At 34.5% G+C, this 12752-nt stretch overlaps 1 protein-coding gene across 1 annotated transcript in view; it reads left to right on the forward strand.

Annotated features, from left to right (window-relative positions):
- LOC143257417 (MICOS complex subunit MIC60-like) overlaps positions 1–12752 on the forward strand; it is a 46902-nt gene that overhangs the window by 17909 nt on the left and 16241 nt on the right. The window contains exons 8-12 of the mRNA XM_076516059.1: positions 500–597; positions 2316–2451; positions 4271–4394; positions 5885–5976; positions 6890–7021. Of these exons, the coding sequence (XP_076372174.1) occupies positions 500–597; positions 2316–2451; positions 4271–4394; positions 5885–5976; positions 6890–7021 (582 nt within the window). The remainder of the gene's footprint in view (positions 1–499; positions 598–2315; positions 2452–4270; positions 4395–5884; positions 5977–6889; positions 7022–12752) is intronic.

Raw genomic sequence — 12752 nt, forward strand, 5'->3', positions numbered from 1 at the left:
GAATCAGTCAGGACATTAAAGATAGATGTACTAATAGTCTCATCACCACTTACTGTTGTAGTGTGAATCAGTCAGGACATTAAAGATAGATGTACTAATAGTCTCATCACTACTTACTGTTGTAGTGTGAATCAAGCAGGACATTAAAGATAGATGTACTAATAGTCTCATCACCACTTACTGTTGTAGTGTGAATCAAGCAGGACATTAAAGATAGATGTACTAATAGTCTCATCACTACTTACTGTTGTAGTGTGAATTAGTCAGGACATTAAAGATAGATGTACTAATAGTCTCATCACCACTTACTGTTGTAGTGTGAATCAAGCAGGACATTAAAGATAGATGTACTTAGTCTTATCACTACTTACTGTTGTAGTGTAAATGTAACAGGACTTTACATGGTCACGTCTGCAGCCCCATTGCTACTTGTTGTGTAAGTCTAACAGGACATTAGATAAACGTTACAGTAACCCAGATTTTAATGTAAATCCAACAGGATGTTGAAGAGAATCGTGTTTGGGATGACATCAGTGCTGCCAATGTAGTGAGGGATGCAGCCATAAGCAAAGCTTCAACAATTGCATCAGATGTCAAGTAAGTTTTGTGAGCATAGTAGTGAGAACTGTATGTTCACTACACTGCATCCATTCTATCATTCTGCTGTTATTTTAATAGTATTATTAATTGAGTCAAAATACACAATTGGTGGTTCTCATTCAAATACTATTGTTTATTTTGTGGATATTTATGTATGCTGAAAAAGGATTTGAAGCTTGACTGGATTGTTCTGTGCAGAATTTTAGAAATAATTAGAATTAAAGATTTAACAAGGAGTAAATTTTTTATTTTCCAAATCTAGGGTAGAATTTTTCTTTATTTACAACATTATTAAGAAAGTTTGAGTTAAACCTTCCCAAAATGATTAAATAAAGTTATTTTCAAAACAAGTTTCTGGAACTAATTTTTTCTCAAATCTATTGCATATCATTGTGGTCACAGTGGCTACAGTTGATATATTCATATTAATAAAACAGTGTCGTCTGTTGAATATCATTGTGGTCGCAGTGACTACAGTTGATATGTTCATGTTAATAAAACTGTGATCTGTTGGATATCATTGTGGTCACAGTGGCTACAGTTGATATATTCATGTTAATAAAACAGTGACATCTGTTGGATAGTTTTGTTAATTGTACTAATATCATGAAGTTTTATCCTTAGAATAATATTTTTTCTGGTAACATCAACCAAGATAATGCTCCGTAAATCATGCTCTCTGAACTTAAACTTTTGTTCTTTCTTTTATTTTCTCAAGTGTTTCTCATAGATTTGATCACTTTTTTTATTTTGTAGCTCGTCTGAAACAATTGAATTAACGGGTTACTGTGATAGTTATAGATTTGTTTGTTATCACAACAGAGCTGTTTGTTGGAAAACTTCAGTTTTTAAACTTGTTACATTGTTGGGAAAATATGACTGGGTTGATTTTTGGATATAGTAAGTAAGATACGAGTTGGTTGATTTTAGGTATATCAAATAAGATATGACTTGGTTGATTTTGGATGTATTAAAGAAGCTATGAATAGATTGCTTTTAGAAATATTAAGAAAGATATGACTTAGGAAGTCAACACTGTAATGTAGTTGAGAAATAAGACAATGTTAGGAAAGTCTTCTGCCTTGAAGACGAAAGGCGGAAGACTTTTGAAACATCGTCCTCCACACTCGCGTCTCAACAACAGGCAGTTGCCATCCATTCTACATAGTTTCATCAATGATAAGAATACCATTCAAAAGTGGTAAAAATAAAATCATAGTTGATTGTAAAATTGATAACCCATCTTAAAGGTCAAGAAGGTATTTTGACCTGTATGACAAACATGGTAACAAATTATTCAGTATTATTATGTTTTTATTTGTTAGGTTATACTTCTAAAGCAGACACTTCACATCTTGATAATTACCATACACCAGACACAAAGATTGTAAAAAAAACAACAAAAAAAACTTCAAATGTAAAATCACATGAAATTTAGTAATTTGATTCATAGGGGTTGAAAACTAAGTCAGTTATAGTTTCTTTTGTAATGAATGGCTAGTGCTTTTGGTCAGTGAGGACACAGTACACACTTTGAAATTCTTGGCTTGTACCCATCTGCAGGTCATCAAGTGAGTCACGTGTCATGGTTTGTAACAGTAGAAGAGTGTTACCCCATGAGTCAAAATATATTGTTTCTGTTTGCTACTTACTGCTATAAAAATTCATGGAATGCTCTTAATAATAAAATAAAACTTTGAGATTCTCGTTACCAGGACTGCTGCAGAAGAGCTCAGGAGCACAATTTCAGAAGGACGAGCAAACAAGTACACGTCTCAGAATCCATCACTTCTTCCTGCTGAAGAGAGAGTCAGCAAGATTCTGTATCAAGTGCAGAGTGCAGAAACTGAGGTAGACTAGTTATTACTCTCTGATTACATTTTTTAGGTTTGGACACTGAACCCTTTATTCATTTGATTTTGTCTAACTGACCTGATAATCAGGTTTCAGTAAATTTTCTAATTCAGTTTTAACACTTTAAAAGCCCAAATATTTGTTTCTCAAGCAAGGAAATTCATATTTTAACTATTGTGAAGTTTGGTGTAATTTCTGGCAAATGCTGTTAAGAGTTTTAGTACAATGTCATTGTGTTTTCACTTTAACCAAAAGTAATGATAGCAGGCAGATATTCACCCTTTTATATTTATAATGCAGGAGTGTTGTGAGCACAAGAGCATCCTCGGCAGTTTTAGGGTAAAAACTTAGTATTTCCTCCATTTACTTCACATGCACAATAATGGAAATAACTATAGAAACATTAAGTAAAATGTAAATATTATGGGGTTACCTCTCCTCTCTTGCATGAAAAAATAAAAACTACAGGAATTCCACTGTTTTGTAGTGTGAAAATAAACTACAAAAGAAAGTACAGGTAATAGTACTATTTCCAGTAGTATTGTGGTTATTAAATTCAGGGCTCCCAGGACAGAAATGCCACAAGCAGGGCTTTTTTTAGAACCCACTCTCCAATTTTTCCACATTTTCCTTGTCCAAAATTTTTAGTTTTCCTCCACTTTCCCTATTTTTGTGGAAGAGTTTGTGTGTGTGCTTTTTATATCGTGATAATTTGTGGTAGAAATGCTTTGAATGACAGTCTGGCCAATGCAGATGATATACATTTTACTAAGGAGGTTTTTGAATGTTTCATGGTATTTAGAGACCTTGATGTATGTATGAAACATGTAAAACCTAAACTACTTCAGTACATCATTAATTACTGAATAAAATGTGTTGTCATACTTAAACTTATCCCTAAAAAACTAACCCTAGTTTTGGTTGGTAGAAGTCACCATTATGCAACAGATAAAAGCAGACATTCATGTTTTGATAGGAGCTGTATGGAAGCTCTGAGAAAGTACACTGAAACTAATACTGTTGGTAAAATGTAATTGAGTTAGAAAGCCCAAAGTTAAGTACCTTATGGTATGTTGTTTCAGGGTTTGTTGTGATTCTTATGTTCAGATAACAATTTGCTAAAAGTTCTTTTAAAGATCTAACTGTATTAATTCATTATTATAGAACAACAACAAATCTATTCAGTTAAAACTTTAATCACATTAATGCATTTCCTTATCAGACCATTGCTTGCTTAACAGCAATTGTTGGACTAAATAGGACACGTTAAAACGTTGAAACCTGTATATATAAATTGAAATTATTTCTCAGTAGTAGTAGGTCAGAATTTTATTTAAGGTTATTTAACATGGTATTCTGTACTTGTGTAATATTAGAATGCGAACATGCTTATTTAGAAGCTGAAATTGTAAGTGGGCATTAAAAATGTTGGCTCTCTTATTGGGAGTGATACATGATATTTGGAACAATATTTCAGAATCGTACTTTGATAAAGTTACGGTATTTTCAAGGCAAGCTGTAAAAGTTCATTGAAAACAAATATAAGATATTGGTGCATTATGCAACTTACTGGCTTTTCTTTTGTGTTTCCTGAAATATTGTTTTGTGTCAAAGATAAATTGATCATTTAACTGGAATGGTTTGTTGTTTGTCACTCCAGTATTTGTGACACTTCCATAATTATTACCAATATTGTACACCCAACAAAAACTATATTCTCTACCTGAGGGCATTTATTTAATTTATTAGTATTATTAAGTGTTCCAATGATACAAATGCCAAGTCTAGTGTTTTTGTGATTAATATTTTACCCAAGATGGCCAGAGCACTGGGAGAAGCCCGAGTTGTGAATGAATACAAAGACATCATAGAAAAAGGCAAAGAAAAGTTTAAAAAGGAACTGGAGGCTGCTTTACCAGATGTGAAATTAGGTGAAAAAGGTATTGTGGTGATGTTTCTGTAAGAACTTCAGCTCTGAATGTTTTTGATTCAATAACCTTATTACTGTTTTAACATCTGCTTACAGTATTTTAATGATAAAATTTCTAATTATATGTTTTTTTATATTTATTCCATTAATTTTCACAGTAGTTATGTTACTTTTATGTTTTCACATTTTTTGGTCTTTTGCTATGTTAATGGTTGATAGATCAAAACCTATTGTGTGGTACTAACATTCTTATATTGTGTTTTTTTTAAGAACTCTATAGGTTCCAAGAGTAGGTTTAATTTCTGTACTCATCATAACTTAATTTTATACTGGTTACCGTTGAGTTTCTCATATTTTTCCACAATCTAACTAGTTCCTAAGAGGCTTAATAGTAGATCTGTGGGTTTATAATACAAAAACCCAGGTTTCAGTACGTGTGGTGGACACATCTTGGATATCTCATCAAGTAGCTTTGTGCTTAACAATAAAAACCGTTCATGCTGTCAGAAAAATATAGGTTCAAGAAGTCTTGGTATAAAGTGATTAAAAACAAAACACAACCTGTGGACTTTAGAAAGGTGGAAATTTCTTTCTCAGGGACAAACAAGCCCTGTTACTGAATTTTACTTTAATAAAATACAAACTCTGATGATAGACCCATGGTTGAACTACGTCATTTTTATCAGTTCGTAGAAACTAGACTTTGAGAATGAAATTCTAAACTGAGACTATGATGTCATATTTTAACTTGCCAAATTCAACCAAAGTACAAACTAGAAAATCTTTATAATTCTAAACCTTATGTAATGTTTTACTTCAAGTTCATTTGTAACTGTCATATTTTTCTTTTTAAAAATAATAAATGATATTTTCCCAGTTGTTTATGTTATTGCAAGTGAGGTTGGAAACCAGACTGACTTCAGTTATTCAGCTTCGGATGGTTGAACATTCACCTACATAGGATCAGAAGGTCATGACTCAGTTTTCTATCAAACTACATGATTATCATTTTTCTACTTTAACTCATCTCAAGTGTTTTTTTTTTGTTTTTTTTGTTCATCTTCAACTTCCCTGTCTATGTAAGAGTAAGTGATAATTTCATACTGAAGTGCTGTTTCTTTATTATTATTAGGCTAAAAATAGCTAGGGAAATTCAAATTCCTTTATGTTTCATGAGTAAGCTCTGGTTTTACTGCATTTCCATCTTCTACAGCAATGGTTCTTAGTCGACAGTTGTTCTCCAGCCTCCTTCATGTGGTCCATGGAAATGCTACGTGACTAAGTAAAGGAAGTAGTTGCACAATGTACAGATCTCATTGTGGTCTGCTGTGACTAAAATAAATTTAGGTGGTCTTTGAATAGAAAAGTGTGACAAAGCTTTGCCCTCTATTGGTAAAAACTTGAACTATCTTGATCTATACTAATGAAAACAGTGTGTAAGAATGGCAATGATATTTAGTAGTACAGTTTCTAATGTGATTATGTTGTTTACTCAAACAGGCCACAAGTTGACTGAGGAAGAACTCAACTTCTTGATTGCTCATGCCCATCGTCGTGTCGAACAACTTCAACGACGGCTAGCAAAACAAATGGTACGAAGTTTATGGTTCAAAAGTTTAAGAACGGAGTTGTATTTTGTTGCCCTCTATTAAAGGTTGGAAACATTAGGTTTCTCTGAGAGTTAAGTGTTAGGCACAAGTGGAGTTACAACAGTTACTGTTAAGAATATTTACTTACTGAACTAGCCTTAATCTTGTCCTAGTCCAGGTGGTTAAGGCAGTCGACTCGTAATCTTAGGGTCATGGGTTCCAATCCCCGTCACATGAAACATGCTTGCCCTTTCAGCCGTGGGGGTATTATAAAATGATTCCACTATTTGTTGGTAAAAAAGGTGCTCGAGATTTGGCAGTGAGTGGTCTCTAGTCTTACACTGCTAAATTAGGGGCTGCTTGAGCAGATAGCCCTCGAGTAGCTTTGTGCAAAATTCAAAACAAACCAAACTTGTCCTCATTGTTAATATTGTTATACATTATCACTTTCACAGTAAAGTTTACATTTTTTGGATCTAATGTAGAAATTAGCCATTTAAAACACTATAGTTTTGTAGGAGATGAAATACGATGGTGTTACATACAAATACTTTTGTACCAAATTTGAGGGAAGGTAAATTGCAGATGCAGTCTAGTAGTTAGTGGTTATGATATTTCTAAATGGTGTTGGTTGCTATAAGGTAAAAATATCTCTTGCACAGATATATATATATATGCTAGTTTAATAGTATGATTAACCCATTAAGCAGTCTTTGCAGTATTCCTTTTTCAGTCAGTCATGAAAACTGCTGTACAATTTTATTAATATAGCTTAAGTATATATATATACATCATTATGTCTAACAGTAAAAACAATTTTTAAGGTTCACTTAAAAATTGTTAGAATGAATTATACATTTTTTCAGTGTTTGTGTCCTAACTGATCCACCATTTCTTCATCTTCGGTACTCTGCAGGTCACTGAGCACGAAAGGATACAGAAAGCCATGGAAAAACAGCAAGAAGAGGACAGTAAGATTGCCGATGCTAGAGTGGCTGTAGAATTAGCCAATCAGCAAAGAGAGCTAGAAATAAATTATCAAAAAGATGTGAGTGATTGATAATTTGCAAGTTTTTGTTGTTCATTTTGAGCAGATATTTAAAGTGTTCGAGCTGAATAGTAGATCTCCCTGTAGAATAACGTTGTAGACGAATGACATCACAATCTCAGAAACAAGTTAAATGTTGAAATCTGGATATATCAGAAGAGTTTTCAAAATGTTTTTAATTTGTGCTCTATTGAAATTTCTTTCGAGTCCATCTGCAAGGATTCTGACAATTTGATCTCACCTTTTTTAACTACTAACTGTTGTAGTGGTTCAGATTTCCAAATGGAATGTTCTAACCAGTTGCTAATCTGCTTGTCTGTACCAAAAAGTGGGTCACATGTATCGTGGTTTCCATGTTTCTTCTGTCATTTTTATAAACTAAATAACTTTTCAAATAAGCATTTTGTTTTTGTTGGGGTTTTTTAAGTGGATTTAAGCAACGTTTTAAATAAGTGGATGTCGTGTATTTCTGACATGTTTTGAAATTAGGAAGAAATGTGTTCTGGTCATGCCACGTCCTTCATCAGGAGTTCAAAATGTCATTTTAAAATCACAAAAAAGGAAGTTGAAGTAAACAGAAGATTCGGTCTACTTTTTGTTTTTGTTGTTCATTTAAGGGCTTGAGTTTATTTTCTAATAATATCATTTAGTTTTTGTAAATGTTAACTGGTGGTAATTGAATTGTTTTTAATTTGAGTTATGATAATTAGTAAAGGTACTGTTGGCTTTATGTGCAAGTACACTTTACATTGCCCCTTGACACATGTTTACAAGTCAATGTGGGAGGTGGTGGTGGCATCCAAAATGTTTTTTTTTTCTTTTATGGAAGGAAAGTCTCTGAACTTAATAGAAAATTCACATTTTTCTATAAAACAAGGCTCTCACCCAGTATTTTATTATTTTCATGAATCTTGCAACCCCTATCCCTGTCCTGTTACTTAGTGGTACACGATAAAAATCAGAATTTCCTATTGTAAGTATAGTTTTCTTTTTAGTCAAACATGATTTTATCACTAAAAGAGATAGGGACAATTAATACAGGTGGCGCTTAAGTAACTTTGTTCAAATTCTCAACAAATTAAAAAAGTCCTTAGGGATTTACTGTCACCTGGGATGATTCGTTTCACACGTATTCCTTTTGTAAAGTTACGCAAGTACGAGTTGATATCGTGCGTGTTTGAAATCTTGTTTTTCAGTGCAAATCATAAGTTTTTTTAGCATAATTTAATATACATTTTAAAGTGAAACAGATAAAACTTATTTCATAATTAATAAAATATCTCCAACCCGTATGTACAAGCTGTTTTTTATTAGGCGACAGTTATTCTAGCTACAGGTACGAGTTTTCCTGTACCATTTTATAACATACCTTCAAAACTGAACGAAGGGTATACGATAGTTTAATTGAAGAAACTAGTTTAGTCTATCGCAATTTTATGAATAAACATTGTTATTAGTAGTGCCATCTAGCGACGCATACAGAAATATAAAACTAAAACTTGTCGTGACTTGTGGGCGATAAATTCCAAAAGTAAACGAACAACACGCACTCCATTTGCTTTTCAGAAAATACATTCAAAACAAGTTAAAAATTTCTTTACGTAGGTCATAGTTGTATCTTTAATACTATACAGTTCTCTTCGTCTTTTGACGAGACAAGTTATTCTCCAGAAATGTCGGGCCTGGCATGGCCTAGCGCATTAAGGCGTGCGCTTCGTAATCTGAGGGTCGCGGGTTCGCGCCCGAGTCGCGCCAAAACATGCTCGCGCTCCCAGCCGTGGGGGCGTTATAATGTGACGGTCAATCCCACTATTCGTTGGTAAAAGAGTAGCCCAAGTGTTGGCAGTGGATGGTGATGACTAGCTGCCTTCCCTCTAGTCTTACACTGCTAAATTAGGGACGGCTAGCACAGATAGCCCTCGAGTTGCTTTGTGCGAAATTCCAAACAATCCAGAAATGTTTGAAAACTATTAATGTCACTTTAACATGTTAACTATTAGAATATTCATTCTAAACGAAGGTTAACTTTACATTTTCTAATCTTTCTCTGACCGAAACTTCCTTTCACTCGGCATTACTTTTGACTGTCTAGTCTTTTGTATTTAGAAACACTCTTAGAAGTGTTCTAGACTTTTTCGTAGCCTCAATATCAGTAACTTACAAACACAACTACCAATAATCGTCTGCTTTTAACTCTCATGAAAAACATGAAATATTTACTCACAAAATAAATACGTAATATTTACACTAAACAGTCTTTGATAGCTGACAGATTGCGCATTGCATTTAATACACCCATTTTAGTGTATATATTATGTTTAAATATTGATAGATATAAATTATTTAAGAAGGTCAGTGCATTGTATGGCATTTTAAACCGGAATCGGAAACCCAAAGTTTCTAATAGACTCGAACGTCATGTGTTTCTCTTTATCCTTTGTGCATGCACTTGTCCACAGAGGTCGTGTATATGAATTAATTTCCTCGATCCTTTAAATCCAGTGTTGCACATGTGAAAAAAACAGAAAAAGCATAATATTATATATTCCAAAATGTAGGGCGTCCTTCCCAGTAGAGGGGGCAAGTGAGTCAATAGTGCAATCATGCCAGATTAGTCCTTTATATATATATATATATATTAATGAAAATAATAAGTCATTACTAAATACGTAAAGTATTCTAACGTGTGTTATGACTCATTACCTAACTTCTCTCACGTTAAAAAAAGAGGCGTGGATGTCGTTGCACTGAACTTGGTTATTTTAAATTATTCACTCATTTGTAAGGAAGTGGTTCGACTTGTACGAAACTTGCCAGAATAGAAGTGATTGTGCGCGTGCGTCCACGAACCACGTTCGAAATTGTAAATCGTTGAATGAGATTTCTCAGGTACGTTTTACTTCACGTTCGCCTTCAACAAAAAAATCGTTATTAAAACAACTATATGTGTTGTTTCTGTACGTGTATGTATGTTCCCTTTCAGACGTTGAAAAATCAGGAGCCGAGAGTCCGCATTGGTCTTAGTGTTTGTTTATGTATTTACGTTCCGTAACTGGATCGTTCTTACGATAACACCAGTTTCTGACAGTTAACAAATGAAATCAAACCTGGACTTTAAATGATACTCCAAGTTGAAACGTTGGGCTCTGGACTCTCACTTGTACTTTTAACAATATTCCAAGTTAGAACGTTGGCTCTGAACTTCCACATGGACTTTTAACAATACTCAAACTTGAAACATGGGATTCTGAATACCTGCTTGGATGTTTAACAGTACGTGGACTGTAAATAATTGGTTCCTAGACTCCCAGCAAAAACACACCACCTGTGTGAAGAAGCCGGCTATACACTTTTTTTTTTTCCATGTATAACAATTGAAATTTCATTGGTACAGTAAGCAGGTCCAACTGGTCATTGGTGTCAGACCAGTTTCATACTGTTACTGATAGCAATCGGTTGTAAATCTCTTTATTAAACTGTGTTAAGATCACAAGAAAGACACAATAATTTGGGATGATGGATGGATAAACGGGCATGTGGATATATAAAATGTATAGAAACAGATGAGTGGATGAACAGACATATATGTGGTCTAACTTGTTGTTTAAGCAGTTGTTGATATAACTTCTCTATCGTATCTCAGGTGGTATGACGGTAGATGCAGCCCTAGTATTCGGCGAAAGGCCACTGTCGGCACTGAATATAGTAGATATAGTGTTAATGACGTATGACTTTTACCCATTGTTGGGTACTTGTAGTTCAATAACACTGATTGTGTATAAATTCCGTGAAAGGTTCAGTACATTTTCGGATAAGTAGTAAAACTGCTCATCAAATGACGACCCCTCCCCAAACTAACATGGGCGTTTGAATCGATTTTCACTTGTGAATCTGGTGTGCATTTGAAGTTCGTCTGTACGAACACTTAGGAATTGGATGACTACACAATGTAGGCTACTGTGCAGAAAGAAATCCAAGAGTTAAAAAAACAACAAAATACTATCTTTAACTTGGGGCTTTGGGAGTCGCGGTTGTCACACGTGCGGTAGCTAGACGTAGTTAGTGATTTGTGAATTCAGTTTGTTTCTGATAAAACAGTTTGAAGGATATTGGAATATTTTGCTTTTCTTACTTGGAGAGAAAGACAGAAGTTGTCTGTACACATGTATTAATGACTATACTAATGTGTCGAAGTGTGAGGTGTCAGAATGACGACCAACCTCACACCGGCGATTTCACTAAACGGGTTCTAACAAACAAGGGACCATTGTTATATATAACTATTATTAACTGACGATTTCATTCATTTGTGGTACCTTTTTGTAAAAATAAATAAAATCTTACAACAATTTTTAAGCATTGACTCCCCCACCAGTAACATAGTGGTATGTCTGCGGATCTTACAACGCTAACAATAGGGTTTCGATATTCGTGATGGGTAACCCAATGTGTGTTTTCGTGCTTAGTTTCAAATAAACAAAATAACCAGATTTTTTCACCTCACTGGTGCCATCTGTTGGTAGAAATAATTATCTACTTGTCTAATCTTTTGTGGTCTTTCCACTTATACTTCCATACCGCTTCATTATATGGTTTATGCCAGAATCTCGTAACCATTTTAATTCTGGTTTTCTGTCTCTTTCAACTGTTCCGGATCATACAAATGAAAGTACAAACATTATAATTTACTCTTGAATATTGTTTCAGTAATTTTGCTTGTTTTTTGAGAAATCTCCCGGATCGGATTGTGATGGACCGGTGGTTGAGAAAGACGTTGATTTATAAATTAAAGTTAAACGTTTTTAAAACGTCTATAAATGATGTTATTGATTCAGGGAAATATAGATAAAACATATTTTTTTACGTGTCCTGACGTCATTGATTGAGCAACGGTACATTGTTAGAAGATAATGTTTATCTCGTGGACTCGCACTCACGCATGAAGTGAGAACAGCCCCACCACTTTGAAATTTGTACATTGAACATTTTCTTTTATTGCTCGCAGAAGAGCACGTGATCCAGTTTGAACCATGCAGGCGTGGTAGCCGTAGAAGGAATTCTCTCCCGCTCGCAACCTTCACCCAGTTTCGCATACGAAATTTTCTTTTACGTATGTGTTACGACCATTCTATAAGTTGTTATGCAATTTTAAGAACAATGACGCTGTACGTTATTCACGTTCTCGCGCACCACGTGAACAGAAAGAAAAATATATAAGGTTCAGGAAACGATTTAAAAGTTGTTTTTTTATCGTCGACGAAGTGTTACAGGGACCAGCTTGGACACGATGGACGTTAGCATGAATATATTCCATCCACATTTGAATGCAACATAAAAAAGGAGGTGGGTTGGAAAACACGCCTACTTGTAGGAACGTACCTCTTCTGTGTTTGAGATTAATATTTTAAATGCTCGAATATTCGGAACGCACTGAGAGCGCGAGTATGTTTAGTTTATAGTGACCTGAACTCTTCCACTTCAAGGACAAATTTTTTATTCGTTTGACCACTTAGACGAAGATCAAAACTTCGTAAATGTGAGCCTTATAATTTGTGTAGCTAGACTTTCGAATGGCTCGACATGGTCAGGTGGTTAAGGCACTCGACTCGTAATCTTCGGGTCGCTGGTTCGTATCATCGTAACTCCAAACATGCTAGCCCTTTCAGCCGTGGAGGTGTTCATAAAAGAGTAGTCCAAGAGTTGGCGGTGGGTGGTGATGACTAGTTGCCTT

Source organism: Tachypleus tridentatus, chromosome 7 (genome assembly GCF_004210375.1).
Source record: "Tachypleus tridentatus isolate NWPU-2018 chromosome 7, ASM421037v1, whole genome shotgun sequence".
In the NCBI taxonomy this organism is placed as follows: domain Eukaryota; kingdom Metazoa; phylum Arthropoda; class Merostomata; order Xiphosura; family Limulidae; genus Tachypleus; species Tachypleus tridentatus.